The sequence below is a fragment of the Filicampus tigris genome, chromosome 11 (genome assembly GCF_054856515.1).
Source record: "Filicampus tigris isolate MCC_2025a chromosome 11, RoL_Ftig_1.0, whole genome shotgun sequence".
NCBI lineage: Eukaryota > Metazoa > Chordata > Actinopteri > Syngnathiformes > Syngnathidae > Filicampus > Filicampus tigris.
In genome coordinates, this window is record NC_141227.1 from 6,908,543 (window position 1) to 6,931,756 (window position 23,214).

Below are 23,214 nucleotides of genomic sequence, written 5' to 3' on the forward strand. Positions count from 1 at the left end.
ATAAACAACCATAAAACTGCTCACCAAAAACCTAACTCTGGCTACAGTCTACCAGATACTACCGGCATCAGTGCATTATATCCCAGAGAACGTCCACATGCTGTACATGCAGGAAATTAAACCTCATAATAAGTTCTAAAAACTTGTTTGGAAGAGTTTGGTGTGTTATAGAACTTTACTGGCAAATACAGTCCCAACACAGTCCCATCGAACACCTTCATGCAGTGCGTTAACAGAGATTGTGAGCAAGGCCTTCATTTTCAATGTGACATCTGACATCATAAATGTTATACCTGATGAATGGACAAAACATTTTCCCAGAAAGAATAATAGCTGTTCTAGGTGTTGTGTGTCTTATCAGTCCATGATGGTGCACCGATACTATCTTCCACGCATACTATAAATATATATGTATCCATACACACATTTGAACTGCAATCTGTTGTCGTTTTATGATGAACTCTCCAAGGTAGCGTGTTCAATCAATATTGTTTCCATTAATTTAATACTAAAGAAGCCTATATGGCAGCCATGGCTAAAAGCAATGAAATAATAACATAAGCACAGGTCAGATGTCTCCATATAGTTACACACACTGATATAAATGTAACAGAGTGTACTTTTACTTGCCTTTGTGGTGCATGCTTGTTTTATATTTCTCGATCTGTGTTCAACACCGTTGTACTGTCAGTTCCACAGGATGGTGCACTATGTTCTGAAAGTAATCTTATGGTGTTTGCTGTGTACTGACTTTGTGTTTAAAATTGCGACAGGTCAGGTATAGGAAAACTGTGTTAGTGTATCTGTGACAAATTTATTGTGTTGTTTTGTCATGGTTATTAGAACACACCATTGTGAATCTCAACTGTGACTTAACAATTATAGAGGACATTGACATGTGAGGACACACAGTATTATGATTTTCACCCGTATAATATGGCAAATGAGATTGTACGTGTCTGTTGAGTTATTACCTTCAGCTTGGTATCCACATCAATTGCAGATGTATGATGTACAGAAATAAAGTCTAGAAAATAAATTACAATAGTCTTAAGGGCATCGCTAACTGTGATTGTCAAGTTGCTTCTACAGCAGCATAGCGATATTTTCTCCACTGATCCGCCCTTTCATCCAATTATCTTGTGCCTGTCAAAACTCATCATGCATGACCTTACTGGGGGTGTGTCTCTTTTTTAAATGAATTATTTCTAACCACGCTAGGCTGTCTTTGGCAAGTGTAGAACAAAAAAAGGTGGAAATGTATATACTGTCTAGTATCAAGTTAAATGTATAACATACACATTTATTTTAACAGGTAGTAGTATTTTGAATATGAAATGAACAATAATTAGCAGGACCGCTTTCCCCTTGAAAGTTAGAATGTCAATTTCATTTCAGCAGTTTCTTTTCCGTGAGGACTTGGTCTTTTGGAATTTGAAAGTTACGGTCTGAGTACCGCTCACAAACTGTAGGCAAGAAAAAAAAATAGTAACTAGTTGTTGGACAGATGGCAGTCTGCTTTTTCAATATGTTGAGGTGCCCTTGAGCAAGGCAAGGGCCTCCACACCTCACTGAGCTCAAGGGGTGCATCACTGTTTGTGTGCCCCTGTCACTCTTGACATCTCTCCTTGCATGTCGGCATGTGTGTGATCTGGTTCTTCGTGTGGTGTGTATTAAAAAAACATACAACGGAGTGTACATTGAACTCCCCCATCATAACGAAAACAAAAAAAATATGAGCAACAGTATTGTGGGGTGGGGAGTAGGTGTGAGATGATTTGAAAAGTAAGACAAACTTTCCTAATTCCAAGACTCTAGCAGTTCCCTCGTTATGATATTTTGTTCTCAGTCGGGTGCTTCAAGGTACAGTAGCCCAAATCCACATTATACAGGAAGTGCATTCACAATCAGTGCACAAATAGGAAATGAGAGACTTTTAAAAGGCCATAACATCATACACACTCATCGGAAATTGTAATCGACCATCCATCCATGCTCTATCCTTCTTAGCCTGCTCGATGTGAAAGCAGGAGCTGGAGGGAAAAGTGGACTACAAACTGAACTGGTTGCTAATCGCTTACGGGGCATTCAATAGTAATTGGTCTCACAGCAGCTGCACAAAACTCTGCTATGTGCAATACCATACACAAACGTTTTCGACTTTGACTACCACTCATGTTTTAATACTAGATCAACACACATAACCACCTTCATCAAAATCCAGGTCTGTATATATGAAAATATGGCCATGAAATGCCCAAACAGGCAGAACCATTGGTTCAAAAATATCCTTCCTTGGGAGAGGGAGCAAAGCAAAACACTACTTAAAGCGTAAGTCAACCCAAACATATTTTTTTTCAAGAATGTGTTCCCAGCAGGCCCACTAGTTGAAACATGGCATTCTTATTAATTTAGCGTTTGTGGCATACAAGTTAAGCAGCAAAATGCACTCGTTTTTAGCCATCTTGAGGGGCGGCCATTTTGTCTACTGTCGACTCAAAATGACATCACAACTGCTCACGACGACCAATTACGAATGACCTGTCTTCTGACTCTGAGCCGTGATTGGTCGTTGTGAGCAGTTGTGATGTCATTTTGAGTCCACAGAAGGCAAAATGGCCGCCTTAACACAGTGCATTTACACATATTCCACAAATGCAATATTTATCAGAATGCCCTGTTTCAACTAGTGAGCTTGCATAGAACATATTCTTGAAAAAATAAATGTTCGCGTTGACTTTCACTTTAACTAACGTGGCTCACCTACATTTCATACTGCCCACTGGTGTGTTTTGCTACAAAATTTCATGCCGAGTCTTGTTTGGAAAGTACTTTTTGTCATAGGTTTATCTGCATGCATTATGTCAAGGGCATGCCGATTGTAAAATGTCTGTATTAAAGTTTATTTTTCAAAAGACTACATAAATTTTTCTGTTCTTCTATTGGAAACAGAAGGCAATGCTTTGCATTAGTGCATAACACACGAACATCATCGTATATCTAGAGCAGGGAGAGGCAACTTAAATGCTGGGGGTGGGGTTGGGGGGGGCACAATTTTTCATCAGTTCCCATGACACTTCCCATGCCTGATCTAGAGGTTACAAAATTTCATACACTTACTTACATACACTTACACAGGGATATTCAGCTTTAGAGTTGAATCTAAAATGCACTACAACCTTTACAGGTAAACCTAAGTGGACCTTCTCTAAACTTTTGAATGCACGTCTGAGTGTTTAATGTTCTATTACTTTTTGCACAATTTGCTGTACTCTAGCAAGGATCTAAATGGCAAAAGCTGTTATAAAAGGTGTTTGATCTATAAATTGGACCACATTTCCCAGTTTGATTAGAATTGGTATCGAAACAGTCCTCGTCATCATGCTCTTCACATTTTGACATCATGAGACGAAGATTACACCAAACAATCAATTACCATAACCGTAACGGATCCTCTCAGATAGGTAATTACACACTGAGCTCATAGGGCTCTATTTTCATGACTGACATTTTATCCCTGTGACTCTGGAAAAGAAAAAGAACACTTGTACAGAAATTGGATGGTTGCAGTGCCTTCTGTTTTCCAAACAGTTTCTTTTCCAAAAGAATTGTGTACCTTTTTGTTGCTACAATCTTGTTGTGATCTTTTTACACTCTTGTTGTGATCTATTCTTATGTGTCTAAGGTAGGGCCTCAGGTGCCAGTAAATCAGCTTGTAACTGAGATTGTCTGCCTTCGTTGTTGGTGTTTTCAAGGTCTTTCTGAACTGCAATGTTGAACCGATCAATATTTGCAACGAACCAAATTTTTATGATTGATGTTTGTCCAGATGTAGGCTGTAAAACTAGCAGCAATCATCACAAACTATATTAACTGACAGTGTATCACAGATAGTGAGCGATGGCTGTAAATACTGAATGCCCACCACATACATATTGCATAACGATGCAAACAATATTGCGAAAACGTTCTAAGTTATGAACAGATACATAAGAAGACCTGGATTATCCTTATAATGCAATTGTCTTTGAATTTTCCTTTAAAGAAAAAAACGTTTATGATCAAATAAATGTGTACTAAAGAGAATAAACATTGACTATATGATACAATTCTGTTGATGTGTAGTTGTGCAAAGTTATTTTCTTTACTTTTGTAGCCACCAGGCTTGACTGTTTTTATATCTTACACTAATATCTACTGTATAAATTAACTGTACTCACCAGTGAAACATAGAGGACAAAAGGGTCCATTCATTAATTTTCATCTGCTCATCCAGGGTTGGGTCGGGGTGCAGGAACTTAAGCAGGGAAGACCAGACTTCCCTCTCCCCAGCCACTTTGTCCAGCTCTTCTGAGGAGATACCAGGGTACTCCCTGGCCTGCACATGCACTGCCAACTACATCATCCGCAAGGGGAGATCTTGCAGTTTACCTGCCAATGTCCCCAATGGTCTATTTCTGAGTCTATGAGTCTATTTCTGTTACCGCAATATCAAGCATGGCATACAAGGGTGTACTGCATCTCCGCCCATTCTAATTTTGATTCAAATGAAGGATGCTGATTGGATTGGCTGGGAAAAGACTATTTCCATCCCACAATGGAACACAAAGGCACAAACGCCCTGCAACGCCCAATTGTACCTATTCAAAATCTATCAAAATACCAAATCAAAGAAAACTCCACCCATGTGCACAGTCAGACTGCGCTTTGCGATAGACTTGCGCTCGGCACAAAACCAGGGCCCTTCATGATGGGATGGAGAACACGCACCGCTGGTGCTCTCCACTTGGAGCTCCAAAGCAGAGGTGGGAGGGATGAGGGGAATCAAACACATTTTTAGATAAAGAGGCCATACTGTATTATTGTCATTAAAATATTATGTTTCAACATTGTACTGAATGGTTTTTACAATTTTCTACCTTGTTAAAAACAACACACAGTTAAAAAAATAAGAAATAAAAAACATTAAAGATCTCTAAACCTTTATTCTTTTAAAGGGTGCTTCTGCACACCTAAAAATGGGCTACATATGCCTAAAGCTACATTGATCTGCCTGGCCGATCTCACGCACCATTCATCTCTCTAATGAACAGGCACTCAAGACACTCCTCCACTTGCACATATTTTTTTTTTACTTTTGTTGTAAATTAAATTTCAAATGACTCACACCCAATATGTGCATTCATCTGCTCTACTTAATATGGTCTGCAAATGGGACATTTTGCTGTACAGTGGTAAGGTGTTTGTTTTTTTTAAACATAGACAATCATTTTTTTTCCTTCAATAAAATAGATGAAAATTTACGATCCAACTTTTTTTGGCCTCCTCATTTGTCATTAAAGCTCAGAGTGTTAATATAATTTTAATATACTTATAAATACAGTGATTAATTTACAGTTCAGAATGTTAACATTTGAGTTAAAACATTTTCTATATAGTCAATAAATCTTTCATGATACCCACAGTTTGACCCAGAACCATTAAAGCGACACTTGGATGAGCTTAACATTGTCACTTATATAATGGGTTTGCATGTAAAAATGACATCAATACTAAAATGCCGACCTCAAAAGACTCTGTAGTTATTTAAGGGATTTTTTGTGATTAGGTTAATGCCAAATTTCCCCGACCCTTTTTGGGGCGTGGCTTATGTTATGTTTTCGGTCTCAGCTGTCTACGTCAAGGGAGGGAGCCAAGCGTGGTAATATTTCTCGCTTTGTCAGTTTTGTTGTCTAAAACGGCGACCGATCGCCACCAAAATGTAAATGCACATTACTACTCTTGTCCACTAAAACCTGTGAAAGTATAAAAGTGCTCTGCACAATAGTTTGGATTTACTGACATAAAATGTGATCTCATCATGATCACCTCCACAAAATCAAAAATACCGTGGCGATCGCTTCTCCACTTACACAGGCTGAAGCTGGCAAGAGCAGGGATGCGCACACGAACCGCAACTGGTTATATTTCGGACGTATATTTAGGTGCCTGGTGATTGCCTGGCGACTAGTCCATGGTATAATCTGCCAAATATGTGTAAACCCAATCATAAATTACAGTCAGCATCTGCCTTTTTTTTCCTCAAAGGGAGTACTTATTGTGATTTACTTTATGTAAAGATTTCATGTTTCCCACAGGAGGAAAAAATACACAAAACAACCAGATTCTGTCGCTATATTATTTAAAAGCACATCGTCGCTGTCCTGTGAAAAACACGTATGTCCAATTTTTTAATTTTTAAAAATGGTCACGTTAATCCAATGTCTCTAACGCGGAAACACCATTCATGCAAAAAGAAGAAAATGTAAAAAACTGTCATACGTTTTTTTCACAAGACAGCGACGACATATATCTTCTTGTATAAGAATATACAAAATGTATCATCACAGATATCGATGTACTGTATATATTATCTGAGGCAGATGCATCTAAGAGAGTGATTGTGATGTTGCAAACACATATTTCAACACATTTGTTTTACTATTAGGACTAGGAAAACATGTACATTTCAATGGTGCATTAGTTGAATTCATGTCAACGTAACACCCATAAAATTAGCTGGCAAAGGCCCATGTCTAAAAATGAGCCCAGTAATAAGAGATGTAAAAATTGTCATGGAAAAGAAACTAATTCATCAAAAAATCCACATGAATAAATTAGAGAAGCATAGTGAATAGCTGACATTTATTCATCTGCTGTAGAACAACATGTCGACCGATCCAGGGTGTACCCTGCCTCTTGCTCAAAGTCATCTGCGCTAGTGTCCAGTTTGTCCTCGACCCGAATGAGGACAAGCACCATGGCAAAATGTGTGAATGGAGGCTCTGAAATAAATCTTCAATATGAACACATTTATGGAGGAGCCCTGAAGTACTCAGAAACCATCCACCACTCTCATAGCACCTACTCGATTTATGCAACATCACACACATTACACATACTGTAAACAGCAGGATAATTTCACAATGATGACAGTGAAGGAAAACACCCCTATTTTCGTCCATAGGCGCACATGCGCTTGGTGTAAAAACTTTAGCATCTTTATTTTTGTGATGAGGCAAGTCTAGTTTACCGTGTTTGGGAATTTGGCAGACCGCGCTACACCTTGCTGGGTATTCTGGCAGATCGAGGGCGTTTGTGACAGAAAGTACACAAACATTTAGACCAGGTGAAAGCAGGTGTAAGTTGTGTCACAGGTGGTGTAATACCTTTTTTTGGTGGATTTGATCCAGGCGCAGGCAGAATCTATTTTTAAAAGTTCCCCCATGCCGCGGCACAACTGCTGTGTGTATGTGTGCAGTGGCCAATTTTACACAATCCGCAAGTAGATATCTTGCAGTTCTTTACAAATGGACATCTGCGGCCCAATCTCGAATCGAGGGAGTCCATTATTCTTCCGCCATGTAGACCGCGTGCCTCTCTTGCACTGAATTTATAAAGAATAAGAGGAGCATCTTTTATTGGCTGGAAATCAAATCGGTTATGTTCAGCACAAACCAGGGGTGTGGTGGCCATCAGAAATTTGGCGAGGAAAAATTGTCATCGCCTTGTCATGTCTTGTCTTGTACTCTTTAGGTGTCGGGTCAAATTGATAGTGTATAAATATTTCATTCCTTTTTTCACAAGATGAAAAAGAACATTAGTGCTTTCTATATCCCTACATGTTAAATCCCATCATTAATTTATAGGTTGTCATCATTTCATCAGCCTTTTGGTATGAATATTTTATCCCAGGAAAAGGCAGAAGCTGAAACAAAAAGCCTGTGTTGTTGGTACATTTGGGTAATTCGATTAACCCTAAATATAACTGCACATGTCAGTGATGGATTTTGACTGAAATAGGTGATGAATCTGAGTATATTCTAAATGAGGTTCCAAAATAAGTGGTCCTAAAATAAAATACAGATATGAATGTTCACTCTTTCTGATAGAAGAAGAGCAACAGTTTGGAACAGAATTAAAAGGGCTGACTGCCTTTGTGATTTTCCTGAGACAAATGACAAAATGAATTTTATAATTTGTTTTTTACTGTCAGACTTGACTTCTAAAACAGTGGTCTCCAACCACCGGTCCACTTACCGGTACCCATTTGATGTCAAGCTGCACAGAGAGCCAGACCCAAAAAATAAAAGTAGCACTCCACATTCCACCCTGCCGATTACCTTCCAAAGGGCAATACACAGTAAGTACAGCAGGCTGATTATATGATTGATGATCATGATAATATGGTGACCAGCTGTGTGCATATCACCAGTCAAATGATCCTCCACTTCTTCCGGGAGTATATCATGTAACTGGTTGCAAACGTTCCCTAACGGCAGGTGGATTCACCTTTACCTGATTGTGTCAGAATTTGGTCAATTCTGTTGCGAGACCAGCTGCTCAATTTCATGAATTTTAGTACTCAGAAGGAAATGCAGTGAGAGACTCGGGTTTTAGACAAAAGACCACACAAGACAGGAGTTAGTTAGTTAGTTAGTTAGTTAGTTAGTTAGTTAGTTAGTTAGTTTAATTTATTGTTCACAAAGTGGAAATTTGTCCTTTGTCTGAAATACAGAAAGAAAAACAGGGAGGAGTTGGAACTCCATGCAAAGTGGGTATGAGGAATAATTTGCTATCTTAAAGCCTTTTTTTTATTCAGCACTTCTTTATAGATGCAGATTAATTGCTTTTGTGTCTTCCCAATGATTTTTGAGGCTAGGTTCACTATTCTCTGCAATTTACGGTTAATTCTTACTTTAATGCTAAGATTACCATACCACATTGTCCTTTTAAAGGTTAGGATGGCTTTTATGAGGTTCTTATTAACAGTTTCCATAATATGCTTGCTTACTCTGAAGAAATTGAGCTTTTGAAGTAGATGGAGGCGTTGGTTTCAAGATTTAAAAATGTAGTCAGTGTTATCACTCAAGGTTCCTGTCTCTGTAATTGCCTAGATATTTTAAATTATTGTAAAATTATCCTTACAGTGCATACCTGTCAAAGCCCATGGTGTACTGATCTTACAAAGGTTGTAATTTGCCTGTACTGTACATATTTGTATATAATCTTACACATTATTTTCAAATGGTTGCTGTCACATGATCGGAAATCAGCTTTAGCAGACGGAATCAAGGTCACGCGAGAATGAGAATCTTGCGAGAGCGAGCAGACGACAGTTTGCAAATGGAATTTGGAAAAAAAAGTACTATATGATTGCAGTTTTATGACATCGAGCGACGTGAAGATTGTTTACATTAAGCGTGGTTCATGTCGTTCCCATGCAGTGATAAGTAATAGGTTTGGCTGTGTCCTACAATATGTCTTCTTGAAGCTATAAAACTGTTCAACCTTTTTTTTTAACAAAACACAACCAACTTTATTAATGTGTAGGTACTGATAGTTTACTCTTCACATGGACCCTAACTTAAGATCAGAAAATGTTCTAATGCAGTGTGTAAACACTGAGAAAAAAAAAGACCTACACATTGAAACGTTGTGCAATCGTGGCTTGCTTTCATCTTACTCCATAAACAACACTAATAGGTTTATAAGACAACATTTCCATCCATTTTCTGTACCATTTTTCTCATTAGGGTCAGAGGTGAGCTGGAGTCTGGCAGCAGAATATGGGCGAAAGGCAGCATACACCCTGACTGCCAGACAACCATTCACACTCACATTCATAGATATGTACAGTGTTGGAGTGGGACTCATTTTCAGGCCTGGAGTTTGATCACCAATTTGGGGTGTCCCCCGCCTACTGCCCGAAGACAGCTGGACTCGGCCCAGTACGCGGTATGGATAATGGATGGATGGCTCTAAATTGAATGTGCTTACAAAATCATGATGATCAGGATGCATTTCACACCACTTCCAGTGCACTGCTTAATCCCAGTTCACACGGCAGGATATTAGCCCGATTTTAGCCCCGGATCTCCCCTCCAGACAATCATAAGGATGCTCCAATTACCATAAAGGCCCCAAAAGATATCCATAACAGATATTCCTGCCATGTTCAGACTGATCTCGACCGCTCCGAAAGACGTTTGGGCCGCTCCAATCTCAAATCGAGTATGTTGGATTGTATTCTCACCGGGTGTGGGGTTCCCCGAGAGCACACGAGCACTGCAGACGGTGACGTGCAGCCAAATCAGAAAGAGAGATGACAAGGAAGCACGGTGGGGAAATCCAAAATCAAAACATGGCACAACTGAAAGTCTATGCTCACGCTGACTCCCCGCTTTGACCAATGCCTTTTCTTGTCACTTTTTTCTGCTAAAAACAAACCACAAATAAACATCACTGCCTCCCCCTTATCTGCCATGTTTGTTTACTCTGTCACGTTTAAGAGGTTCTGCGAGATTTCCCATCTGGCCTGGGAATATTCATGAATGAAATCGGTTTGCATGTGATGTGTTAATTTTTCCGGGTGGCTGCGCACCACACACTGTACGTTCAAAACTGTTATCCAGTACCCGGTATTTTTTTCTCATCGTGTGGGCTCTCTCAGAGTTTGGAAGTCTGCCGACAATTTTAAAATCTTGCCATGGGAACCAGGCTTTAGTGGACTGACTTCATGATCACCACACAGCAAAAGGTATGTTAAAGAATGTTACATAAAACACCCATACATAACAAAATATTGTGGTGAAAACCGACTATGGTGATTCCTAACATGTTTGCATGTACGTGAATTCCATTTACACGATTTACTGGCCAGTGCACACTGCCGGACTCATAAAAGTGCACGTTTGCTACCTCAGACGTATTACTGCGTCTCACATGCCGCTACGCATGCAGAAATTATGTGAACTACACTTTTCATGCAAGAAGATTATACAAATGCATGCAAATTAATCAATGGATGAAACACAAACTTTGATAATAAATATTAACATATTTATCTTAAATAATATATCACTTTGTGGCCTTTTTTTACATGATTACCAGTAGTTTTTTGTGTCATCGATGCTTCACAACGTGCCATTAGAGAAGTGACATTCCCAGCATGCTTTGTTGCAGTTACAATTAACACGTGTGACTTATTTAATGTTATTGTGACCAGAAAGGCTTGAATATATTTTCTGTGGTGTTGTTTCTAGTTGTGTATTAAATTATTGCTACTTTTCATATTAAAGGGCAGTTACATAACATGACCTCTGTGTTATAGGAATGAGTCACAAGTAGCGTCATTAACCCAGATAGACAGATTAGACTTATTACCACAATTTCCATTATGTGAAACTCTCATGTATCATGTAAGTAAAAGTGAAGTAAATACGTAATTACTAACACATGATCCATAGTGTGGTATCATGGATATAGGCTTCTTTGTTTTGCCTTCATTTCCGGAATGAAACATTTGTGAAGCGGTTATTCAGTATATGAGCAGCAGTAATATAAAATAAGTAGACTTATTTTAGATTTTTGAAGATTGCAAATAAGTAACAATAATTGGAATTCATTCATTCATTTTCAAGCTGCTTATCCTCACTAGGGTTGCAACTATATGTGTAATATCCAATTCAGCTTTGGCGAACTCTAGTGGTTGAATTTAGTAATGCAATTTGTCCAAATAGGTTCTCTGGGACTAAACCCAACACTCTTATCTCATGAATTTGTCCTGTCGCCTAGTCGTGGCACATCTGTATCACAATTCACACTATTGTTACATCAGAAATTGTGGCCTAACAACTTCATAGCACAAGATAGACATGCTAATCACTCCATTCTGCTGCAGGGACAAAATTAGCTATACATATTAATTGTCAATTCATGTATTAAATACAAATGAAATATTTGACAAAAATAAGAAACAGGGATACGACTACAGTACATTTAACAGTATAATAAACTAAATGCAACTGAAACATGTCTTTCTGTGTCTGGCGGTCATATCTTTAGGCACATCTACCAAACGGAGGTGATGAAAATCACCACTGTGAAGTATACAAAGATGAACTCTCTCTTTATTTGCTACTTCACATCAACTAAAAATCAACTTGTGGGGAAAATATAGTATTCTCCTTTCATTTAACACTATAAGGTTCTCTGGACATTACCATGTTTTTGACATTTGAGAGGCACTCATTGTCATGGTGGAAATAATTGCTTGCTGGGTGACCAACTTTTTTCCATCTCAGAATCCGTAAAGTTACGTAAAAGAAAATTATTTTATAGTATTTTTTTTGTTCAGTTCTTTTTGCAATAGGGGGAACACAGTGCAGCAATGCTAAAAAGAGCACTGTAGTTTGGTCCACTATTGGGTTACTATTCTGAGGGGTACATTTTCCATGTGACTTAATGTAGTGAAAATATATAAGTGAAATAACCTTTGAATTTCAACTTGGGAGCAGGGGGCCGTCCCCATTCTTGCAAACATTTAGAATAATATGACAGCTGGGCTGCCTAATTGCATTACAGAAGGCCTACATGTTCCACCAACACAACACTAGACCCTTATTTTTTTGACAGAACATATGGACAAAAGGAAACTAATTTTAGTAACATCCAGACTCTGATGTTTATTTATCGTGGTCAAGCCATTCTGTAGGGCAGGGGTGTCAAACTCATTTCACATTGTGGGCCACATACGGCCTCGGTAGATTTCAAGTGGGCCGGACCATTAAAATTATACCATACTCTGCTATAAGTAACCAAAATATCATGTATTTCCTCTGTTTTGGAGTAAAGAAGCACAAGAACATTGGAAAATGGTGAAATTTAATGAACATTCCTTTTACAAAACATTTCATGGAACAACTTAGATTTCCTTAGACAAATGTGCAATTTACTTTTAGCATTCACATATATGCATTGCAACTGATCCCACTGATTGTACAAAGGCACAAAACTTTAACAAGTAATAAGTATTGAAAAATATAGTAATGCACTTTAAGATTAAACGAGATTTATAAAGAAAGTAATTTTAAACAATGTTGTCTTCTACTCTGATCAGAACAGTGTGTCCCCTAGCGGCTTATTCATGAATTGCATCGTATTAAAATATTAATTCTGTGTCTTTTATGCATTTTTTCACATTTAAATGATCCCGCGGGCCTGATCGAACCTCGTTGGGGGCCGGTTCCGACCCGCGGGCCGTATGTTTGACACCACTGCTGTAGGGGAAGGATTTCATCTGACAAGTAAAGAATGCGTGATGCAGTAAAACAGCTTGATCGAAGTGTATAAATGTGTATAAGTCCGGGAAGAGTCTGTAACTACATGATGGCCCAACACATATCCCATACTGGCCCGTCTGTGTGTCTTGGACTGCTAACATGCACTGCGCCAGCTCTGCCTGACACAGAGTTGGAGCATTTTTGCTTGCATAGGTGGGCATTCCGTCATTTCGATTGACGAACCGATCCGTTAGTCTGTCACTGAGAGACGCCTGGGTTGCTGACGATTGATGAATGAAGGGACACTCTATTTTTTTGAATGACCGACTTAGCACTGACAGAAATGGATTTTCGGCCGTCAGTGTAATCTTCACTAAGCACATCCGTCACTGACAGTGCGTCAGTGGCGGTCCGTCTGTCTGTCACTGACGGACGCCCGTTTTGCTGATGTTTCTTTTGAGTGGAAGATGGGGGAACGGACAGATGGACTTCTGATGGACTAACTGACAGACTTATTTGACTAACTGACAATTACAATTCAGTTCGTCATGAAAAGGTCAGACTGACAAATGACCCTAGCCAGACTGACGAATGACCCTAGCCGCTGGAGGATGACAAATGACAGACCAGCAAAATTGAGTAAAATGCCCACCCCTGTTTGCTTGTTTGGTTTAATCATTTAAGAACTATATATATATATATATATATATATATATATATATATATATATATATATATACATATATATATATATATATATATATATATATATCACGTTAAATTATAATGATTAAATAAAATTAATGGAATAAAATAATAGTTAAACATAATTAAATTATTGATTCAAATTAATTATATATATATATATATATATATATATATATATATATATATATATATATATATATATATATATATATTTTTTTTTTTTTTATGGGAGTCACATTAACTCAACATAAAAGTGCCATTTGACCCGACAAAAAAATCAAATTTAACCCATTTTGTGGTATACAATCCCAACCCAACAAACAGGGTCACACAAAACCCAACCCAGCTAATCCATGATAAACCCTGGCTGGGTTGGTCCAATTTAAGGAACACAGTGGGTGACCAAAATAACCCAAATTCTGTTATTTTTGACCTAGCAGTTTTAAGGGTGGGCAGACTATGTAGGAAGGCAAGACTTTTCATTGTCCAGCGTAAGACCAATCATTAAAAAAATGCAGACTGAAAGTATAACACTGTACAATTTTCAAATCCCCGCTAGATGCTTTGTGTGGGTCTCAAATAGTGCATCTGCCTGGGTGTCTCCTCAAATGAGGACTTCAGAGACTATAACTACAAGTATCAATTCACAAGGGTTGTGGATCTTAAAACATACAATTTCCTCCTCTATATACTCCTGGAAGTGGTGTGATAAATTAGGGTCAAAGAAACTTCAGTTGTGCGGTTGGACGACATTAGCATGAAATCCATAGATGTGTTTCTCTGGCCTATTTGCTACTCACTCACTGAGCAGAAGCAGTGCAGCTACAATTCACTAGGGATGCTGTAAAGAGAGGATCGGGGTCATTGGGCAACCTTCAAAACTCCTCCACTTCATCCTTGATAGTGTTCATTGTGGTTAGCTATTATAATACAACTGGGATAGGCTCCAGCACTCTCTGTAGCAGGTGTCTATTGTATATAGCCTACTGGCCAAATGCGAGCTATTTTATTCCAATGTTAGACTGTGGGAAAATATCATTGTGGTCCGTGAGATAATTAATGAATTAAGTTGTTGGAAGTTTTAAGGTTTTGAAACACATTTTACGATACCGTATTGGATAAGCGTGTGACTCTTTCATGATAAACAAGACTGTTTTTGAATTCCTCCCATATGATTCAAATAATTGAAATTATGACCACTGAATTATTCATTATACGATCATCATGTGAATATAAGACATGCAGCTATATAATTACTTCAATTACAAAGACTGACAGCGACTGACTGGAAAACATTCTTTAACACATTCAATAATAAAATCAATAACAGACCCGTGCTCAGAGTAAGCCAGTAACATTGCAGCATCTAATGTGATTATACAATCTAATTACAATTTAGCACAGGGTAACATGATTATGCATATAGAGCCCAAATGTGAAGTGGCTAAATGTTGCTTTGCTATAAAACTGAGGATCATGGTTATTCAAATAATGCCTGTAGATTCCTGTTCTGTTTAAAGTGGGAGGAAATCTGATTTACTGCTCTGTTTGACACATCAGAGCAGCTTGATGTCCACCTTGAGGCATGGCAGACAGGAGCCAGATGCTCCCAGAGGTTAAGTCAAGATCAAGGCTAAACATGTGAAAATCAAGCCTAATCATGCAAAATGAGTCCATAAATAAATAAATGAAGGAAAATGTTTTTATTGTTGACAGCGTCCCTTACAAAGTAACCAAAGAAAGCAGTGAATTGCATTTGAATTATTGTGTGACTGGCAGACAAAGGAGCCCCAAGCAAAAAAGTCTTTCGTTCATGTCTTGAAAAAGGAATCAAATGTTTGTGTACTGTATAGACCACTTTCCATGTTTGTAAACAAAGGTGACGCGTGCGCTTTTTTGGTGCACAAAGGCGGTGTTTGAGAAGGCGTACATAAGCAGACTAACTGGAAAGGATCGCGAAAACTATTTTAAAAAGCTAACATTATCAGAGGGAAAGCAACTCTCTGATCCGTCCGGGTTTACAGTGTGCGAGGAAGACGCTTGAAAGTGGCTCGATCTCCAATGGCCATATCTGTACTTAATGGAGTCACCCAGTGTTTTCATGAATGAGCTACAGTGAGCCTACAAGTCTTTGGATGCCTCAAATATGTGAGGTGTGCCCATATACAGACCATAAAACATCACTATTTTGATTCAGAGTTTCATGTTTTGAGAGGTAAAGTTTTGCCCCCATCTGCCTATTGTTTGTTTGGCTACCGGATTACCACACCATTGCTGGCAACGTACTGTTGTCTTATCCCGGTGGACGGCTCCACTGCATCTTCCCCTATTCAACGTTAGGCAGCACTAATTTTGGCACCGTATCATTTTCTTCTGCATCAAATGAATTGGATGAAACTTTGTTTGTATGTCCCCAAATACCTCAGAAAATATGTGTGAAAGGTCGATATCAGAAACAAGCAAGCTGTCAACACTTTTGGCCGATCAGTGATGAGTTATACCACCGTGCATGCGATAAACAGAAATAATGCGTGAAAATCATCAAATTGAAAGGAGATTTCACTGTATCATATCTAAAAATAGACCGAAACCAGGGCATATTTATCTGAGAGGAGTGCAAAACAGACCTGTGCGACGTGATCGCACGAATATGGCCTATGAAAAATGTTGGAAACGAGTCAATTGTCACATACCTACACATAAGCGAAAAGCTACTTTTCCAAGGGAACATGGCTAAGACAGACATCACAAACAGTAATGCTAACAAATTAAGAGCTTTAGTTACTTGGAACAAGTGTACACGGAAGCTCATAATTAAATGAGTTAGCTAGTAGTTACTAAGCTAGCAGTAGTAACAAACACACCTTACCATTATTCCACCATTACCATTATAACTTACCACAAATGAAATGAGCACCTACTCAGGCATTCCTGATTATGTACTCAGTCCAGTCTGGACGTTTAAAAACCTGCATCGTACAGGCTCCTCCGGTGTTTTGGAAACGGACAGTTTCCCCTTTTTTTAAGAAAATGGTTAACTTTCCACTTCAATTTGCTCACCTGTACACACAACAGCTAGACATGCTGATATTTCTTGAAACTACTGAAAAACTATAATGCCAGAAAAAAAACCCTGATCTTCCCAGCCAAACAATGTACATGTATGTTTACCGTTCTTTTGCACCAATTATGTAGACGCAGCTTTTGATCACGTAAAACGGAAAGGGGTCTTCAATAGAGCACTACAATTAGTCTTTCGGGATGCAGTTTAAGAGCCATTCAATATAACAATTAGATATAAAGGAGATGCTTCTTGAAGTGCTCATCTGCCATATATGTGGATACAAGGTTTGAGTGACTTTGACCATTTTAGTCTTTGATCCTACACTCACCTCCCAAGACATATGCAGCAGCCCTAAAATTGGACAACAAATGGTTACAGGTACAGCAAAAGGTGTCCTAGGCCTTTGTACAAAGTGTCTTGATTGTGCATTTAGTGTGTAAAGTGTATCGGCCTGTATAATAATGCATTAGACAGTGACATGACATAATTGGATACAGCTAACTGTATTCACCTGTCGTGTCCCAGGCTACATTTACATGATAACGATCTGAACAGAAGACGCAAAAGTGGCATCTCGTCTCCGCTTTTTATTTCACGTTTAGTCGAGCATTTATAAGACAAAATATGCGTGTACATGGTGACGCAAGAGTGTGTGGAATTCTATTGTGTATAAATGTCAGGCGGCAAGGTGGTGCTGTGATGTAACTGCCATGCCTGTGTGCATGAGTAAAAAGCTCCCCACGTCTGTAATCTGCGTCCTACGTCTGTGATCTGCACGCAAACACCAAAAAAGGAATAAAGGGGCAGGGGCTCAAGCCCCCTTTGATGTCGGTGTGTGCACGATCCTGATTGCAGACAAAACAATTTTTGATGCCCATTCAAACCTGTAGTATAACAAACTTACTTTCTGTCATTCAAAAAACTTAAGTATCCATCCATTTGGTATCACACTTTTGGGGGCAGCATGGATCAGTCTCCCAAGCCCAGAGGATTTGGGTTAGATCCCGGGCCATTGTGACCATGTCGAAGTATCCTTGAGCTAGAATCCCAAGTTGCTCCTGATGCTGCGTCATCAGTAGGTGAATGAGGAAACAGTGTGAAGCGTTCTGTGTACCTAAGGTGGTAAAGTGTTATACAAGTGAAAGCCTATTTACTATTTCCCTCATTAGGGTCATGGGTGATCTGGAAACTCAGCAGGACAGATGCAGGGTACAATCTGGACTAGCTATTTAATTTCAACACATTTTCATTTTCTCTCTTGCGAGCCTCCAGCTTAAAAGGTTTGCATATCAAGCACCCTCTTGTACTGACCCACATGCATACATGAAGTGCACACAAAAGGTCAAACAATATACGGTCCAGCTCCAGTCTCACTACATCCTCTGGATACAACTGGCCCAAACAAACAAAATTAATATCAGCCTGGTGTTTTGCAACCTGAAGGCTACACACATGTTTAAAATAGAGTATGAATAATATTCTCTGTCTGTCGCTGTTCCACTGGTTCGTTTTAGACAATTGAGAAATACTTGCTAATTTTGCAGACGTAAAAGGCGTTAAAACTGGTTCAAGATCATGTAATACCAGGGGTCGGCAACCCGCGGCTCCGGAGCCGCATGTGGCTCTTTCATCCTTGTTGCGGTTCTGTGTGGCTTGGGAAAATATAAGTGTCCGATTGAAATGTATTTTAATGTCTTCCAAATACACAACAATACAATTCTATCTGTATGGAAGGCGTTGGAGCCGAAATGAAGATGTATTGTATTGGGCAGGTGTGTTTGCTGGTTTGACGTTTCAAAGGCTGGGGGCACAATGGGGGCTTCAATGAGCGCAGAGTGTGAAGTACTTGGATGTGCTGCATGGCTTGGTTTTTGTACTCTTTTAAACTAAGTTTTCAATTACCGATTGAATGTTTTTTATAGGTAGTATTATGTGGACGTGAGTGTGCAACAGCAATATAAGGTATTATACAACTTGAACTTATCGGTACCTGGGAACTCAAAAAAGCTGGCATTTTTTTGGAGGTTAATGTCAAAAAGTGTTTGCGGCTCATAGTGCTTTATTTTCCATGGAAACCCGGTCGAAATGGCTCTTTGAGTGGAAAAGTTTGCCGACCCCTGTGTTATACTATACAATAAAACATCCATCATCCAGGGCTGGACTAGGACAAAAAAAATCAGCCCATCATCACTAGAAGCACAACCGACTAGGAACGTATGTAGTGTAAGAGTCAAGTCGAAAGACCAAGGGCCGAATTCACTAAAATGTGAAACTAACCGAGATGTTTGGTTGATCTCGCCAAGCAATACGACCGTAATGTATCGACAGTCGCCACGTTATTAAATCAGTTCTTTACAAAACGCCAGGCAAAAACCACTTCTGAGCGAGAACATGAACCAAAGAGGGCAAAAAGTGATGAGGACAGCAATTAAAAGGTAAACGACCATCGTTTTTATTCTTTACTCTATTCTTGGTTTTTACATTATGCACAACTCTCATTTATTGTGCAATAATCTAATTGTAACATGTTTTGATGCATTTTTATGCTTCATAAAACCTTTATGTCTGAATATTGGGGGGCTTGGAACGGATTAGGGCATTTACATGGAAAACGCATCCCTACATACAAAATTTTATTTAGGAAACTTAGGAAATTTCTTCCAGAACCAATTAATTTTGTAAGTAGAGGTACCACTGTATGCAGTATTTGGCTGAGAAATTGCCCACCTCTATGCATATGAGCCTCACTGATAAACAACGACAAATTCACTCACCGGCGCTAAGAGCCGCACACAGTTTGAGTGAAGCGAATAACGTCTAGAGAAAGCTGGTGTAAACTTGGCGCTTCTCTGTGGAAGCCTCTTTTTTGAGGGGCCACATTATAACCTGCGACATCTGAGCAATGTAGGGGAAATTTCCTACATTACATTTGGCCCTCCCCCTTGACAAAAATATTTTGGGCCATAAAAGACGACCGTTCGGCCCAATACGCTGTTGATATGTCCAAATTTCCCAAATAAATTATAATTTAAAAAAAAACTGAAATGAACAGTGCAAAATGAAATTAGGTTGCATAGACTTTTTCAAACGGATGTGTTTTGATTTGTGATTCATGAACGAGTCTCTTCCTAACTGGTCAATCATGGAAAAAACAGGTGCCTGCAAACTGAACTCAGCTGTCAAACTTTGTAGGCGTGTTTGTAGTGTTATGTCATTAGCGCAATATCCTTTGTGAACAGGACGTTACGACACAGCAAAGTGCAGGTGCAAATAAAGTGCAATTAAAGGTGCTATCAGTGGCCGCAGTTCATTCTTTGCGGATTCGGCCTGTATTTTACTATTATCCCAAACGTGACCCCACACTTATTGCGGAAAAACATGTTATGTATAACAGTATTTATGTATACACCTTCTCTTCTCTCACCTGCTACCTCAGAAACCAGACCCATGTAGCTGGCACAAAAGTCAGGTGAGTCAACCACTACAGCACATTTGCAAAATAAAGCATTTGAGGGTAAGATATACAAAAATATAATAAATACTAACAACAAATTCCGAACTACAAGCCACTACTTTTTTTCCCACGCGTAACAATGAGGCTTTAAATGTGCAGTGGTTAATTTATGGATTTTTACAAACAAGCTTCATGCCGCCAGTGCATTTACTGAGAGTATCGACACATCTGATCAATGAAATTACCAAACACGTCATAGTGGACCAATGAAACTGTCCGAGTTCACGCTGAATACTGAATCTTTATAACAGTCATTTGCGTAGTTCAGTGGGAGGCTATGATGACGAAATCTTTTACCAAAACTGTCCACATGCAAAGAGCAACTATTGCTGAAGTTTGCCGGTGGATTCTGACAGCGTGGAGCAGTTTCAAGAAATTCGCTTTTACCAACTGGTTTCAAAAGGCTAGAATGCTGCATGATGAAGAGGACAGCTCAAGCTCATGGGCAAATTTGCCTCATGATGTCAGTGACGCTGACAGAGACAATGAGAGAGAGACTATCTCACTGAGCAGCAAAGTAGGGAAATTCACTGACTGTGTTCCAGTAGTCATTAAATTTATACACAACACAATATATGAGTTAATTTAATAGCTTTATGTGCCAATCACAATAGGGAGTCCATAAAGAACACAGTTGAAGGCTGATGGTGTTAGATCAGGTTTGTGCTGTAGATCATCTTCTGAATCAGAGCCAGAACTGTGATCTGCAGAGGGGGAAAAAAAAAAACATTTAATAAAAAGTGGGATTTTGAGACATCTTATTATTTATCTTAACTGTGATCTGCAGAGGAGAAAAAACATCTAATAATTAGTGTGCTTGGGAGAGCTAATTCTGTATCTTATCAGTTATGTTTGTCTACTGTGTAATTTTCTATTTCTAGAGAGATGAGAAGACCTAATAACTTAATAGCTCCAATGTCTATATATATATATATATATATATATATATATATATATATATGTGTGTGCGTGTGTGTGTGTGTGTGTGTAAAAATGTACTCTACCAGTTGATCCCGTGGCATCATCGTCTCGCCTGAGGAAATGGACAATCTGACCGGAGGTCTGTCTGCCACTCAGAAAACCTACAACCCAGATTCGATTCTCAATTCCCAAAGTCAAAAAAGCTAATCGTGTGAACACCTACTGAAATCAAATCATGCATGAAAGTAGTGTCCAACTCCAGTCCTCGAAGGACCCTATCCAGAATATTTTAGATGTTGCCCCCCTCCAACACACCTGATTCAAATGATCAGGATTGGTATCAGGCTTCTGAAGAGCTTACCGATGAGCTGATCATTTAAATCAGATGTGTTGGAGGAGGGAGACATCTCTATTGAGCCCACAAGGACCTAAGTTGGACACCCCTGGTTTAAAAACGTACTGTCCAAAAAGTTGGTGATGTATTCTGAGTTCTGTTGAAGGCTGCTGTGCCACTGGTTGAGGACAATACAGGTGACACCATTCAGGCTCAACAGCAGAGCGACCTCCGAGGGCTTCTCGAGGGTGCGTCGCCCTGCCCTGTAGGAAAAGAGTAGAAAGGATAGACTTGCGAGAAAAATATGATGCATGAGTCTAGGTTTACAACAAAAACAGAAACATGGTGTGAAAGGAGGCATGTTAAAAGAGGAGACAGGGAGAACATGTCAAAAGTAGAGATACAGTACACTAAATGGAAATGTTTTAATGAAGGGCTAATTTTACCTTTTGTGCATGTCCAGGTTTGATGAGTGCACAGCATTGGTTTTACTCTGGACCAGGTCAAAGAGAAGAGCCATGTGACATTCTGAAAAGGACAGAAAATCATCAACACTGTCTGCTTTCATGCAATGTAACCTACTTTTGAAAAGCCCATTCACTTTGGGTTTATGCGTGAAAAACAGAGAATGAGAAAGACTGGGATTAAATCTGCTAAACACAAAGATCTAAATGGGAAGAGGACGTTAAGAATATGCCACAGAGCCTGGGTCTCATTATAGGGTGAGCAGGGATGCCACAACAGGGCAGGCAACCAAGACCATTGCCTGGTTGCAAGACGATTTCAAGAAACTGACCAAAGATCAAAGATACAGATTCATTGCCTCATTCATTAGACATTTTTTTGTTTTGTCTGTTCATGATAGTATGAATAATTTGTATGGCTTGTAGTGTACAACTGATATTCCACAAATTTCTTGGTATTTGAAATTATTGATATTCATTTTCCACAATCTTTTATTTTTGGTCTTAACCCTTTCATGCAAAGTGGTCACTACAGTGGACAGCTATTTCAAAGTTGCTTTTGCCTATATTTATTAATCTAAAAAATATATTTATATCTTAAATAATAACATTAAATCATAATTGATGCATGAAACTGTTAAAAATATTGTAAAAAATGTTGATTAATTAATATTATATATTAATATAGACTTTTAAATAGCTGTCCACTGTAGTGACCACTATGCATGAAAGGGTTAATGAGAGCAGAAAATGCTATGGACTATGTGAAATTTCAAGGCTCTCCATGACCCTTTCATCCAACTCTTCGCTGCCCATGCACATCCATTCTGGAGACAATGAAGCAAGTTCCTCCTCTTTTATCATTCTGTCAAGGTGTGTCAAACATGACTATGAGGCAGTCTTCACCAAACTATGGGACACTCTACCCAATATGGCTGTCAAGACCATAACTGCAGGGCCATACAAGCCATACTAAGAGTACTCTTCCAGATGTTGAGATTTAGGGCTGCTTAAAAACATTGGCATGCTAGCAGCCAACCACAAGAAAACTCATATTTATCACTTCTGTCTATTCTTTGATGACATTCTTTCCTACCACCTGAGGT

General features: G+C 39.0%; 1 protein-coding gene across 3 annotated transcripts in view; it reads right to left on the reverse strand.

The window, feature by feature from the left end:
* Positions 1 to 20,025: 20,025 nt before the first annotated feature.
* Positions 20,026 to 23,214, reverse strand: part of cfap46 (cilia and flagella associated protein 46) — a 61,819-nt gene continuing 58,630 nt past the window's right edge. For all 3 annotated transcript variants that reach the window (XM_086045806.1, XM_086045807.1, XM_086045805.1), the window contains exons 56-59: positions 22,091 to 22,172; positions 21,771 to 21,907; positions 21,394 to 21,471; positions 20,026 to 21,093 (exon numbers count right to left, since the gene is read on the reverse strand). In XM_086045806.1, the coding sequence (XP_085901932.1) occupies positions 20,984 to 21,093; positions 21,394 to 21,471; positions 21,771 to 21,907; positions 22,091 to 22,172 (407 nt within the window). In that variant the 3' untranslated portion in view covers positions 20,026 to 20,983. The remainder of the gene's footprint in view (positions 21,094 to 21,393; positions 21,472 to 21,770; positions 21,908 to 22,090; positions 22,173 to 23,214) is intronic.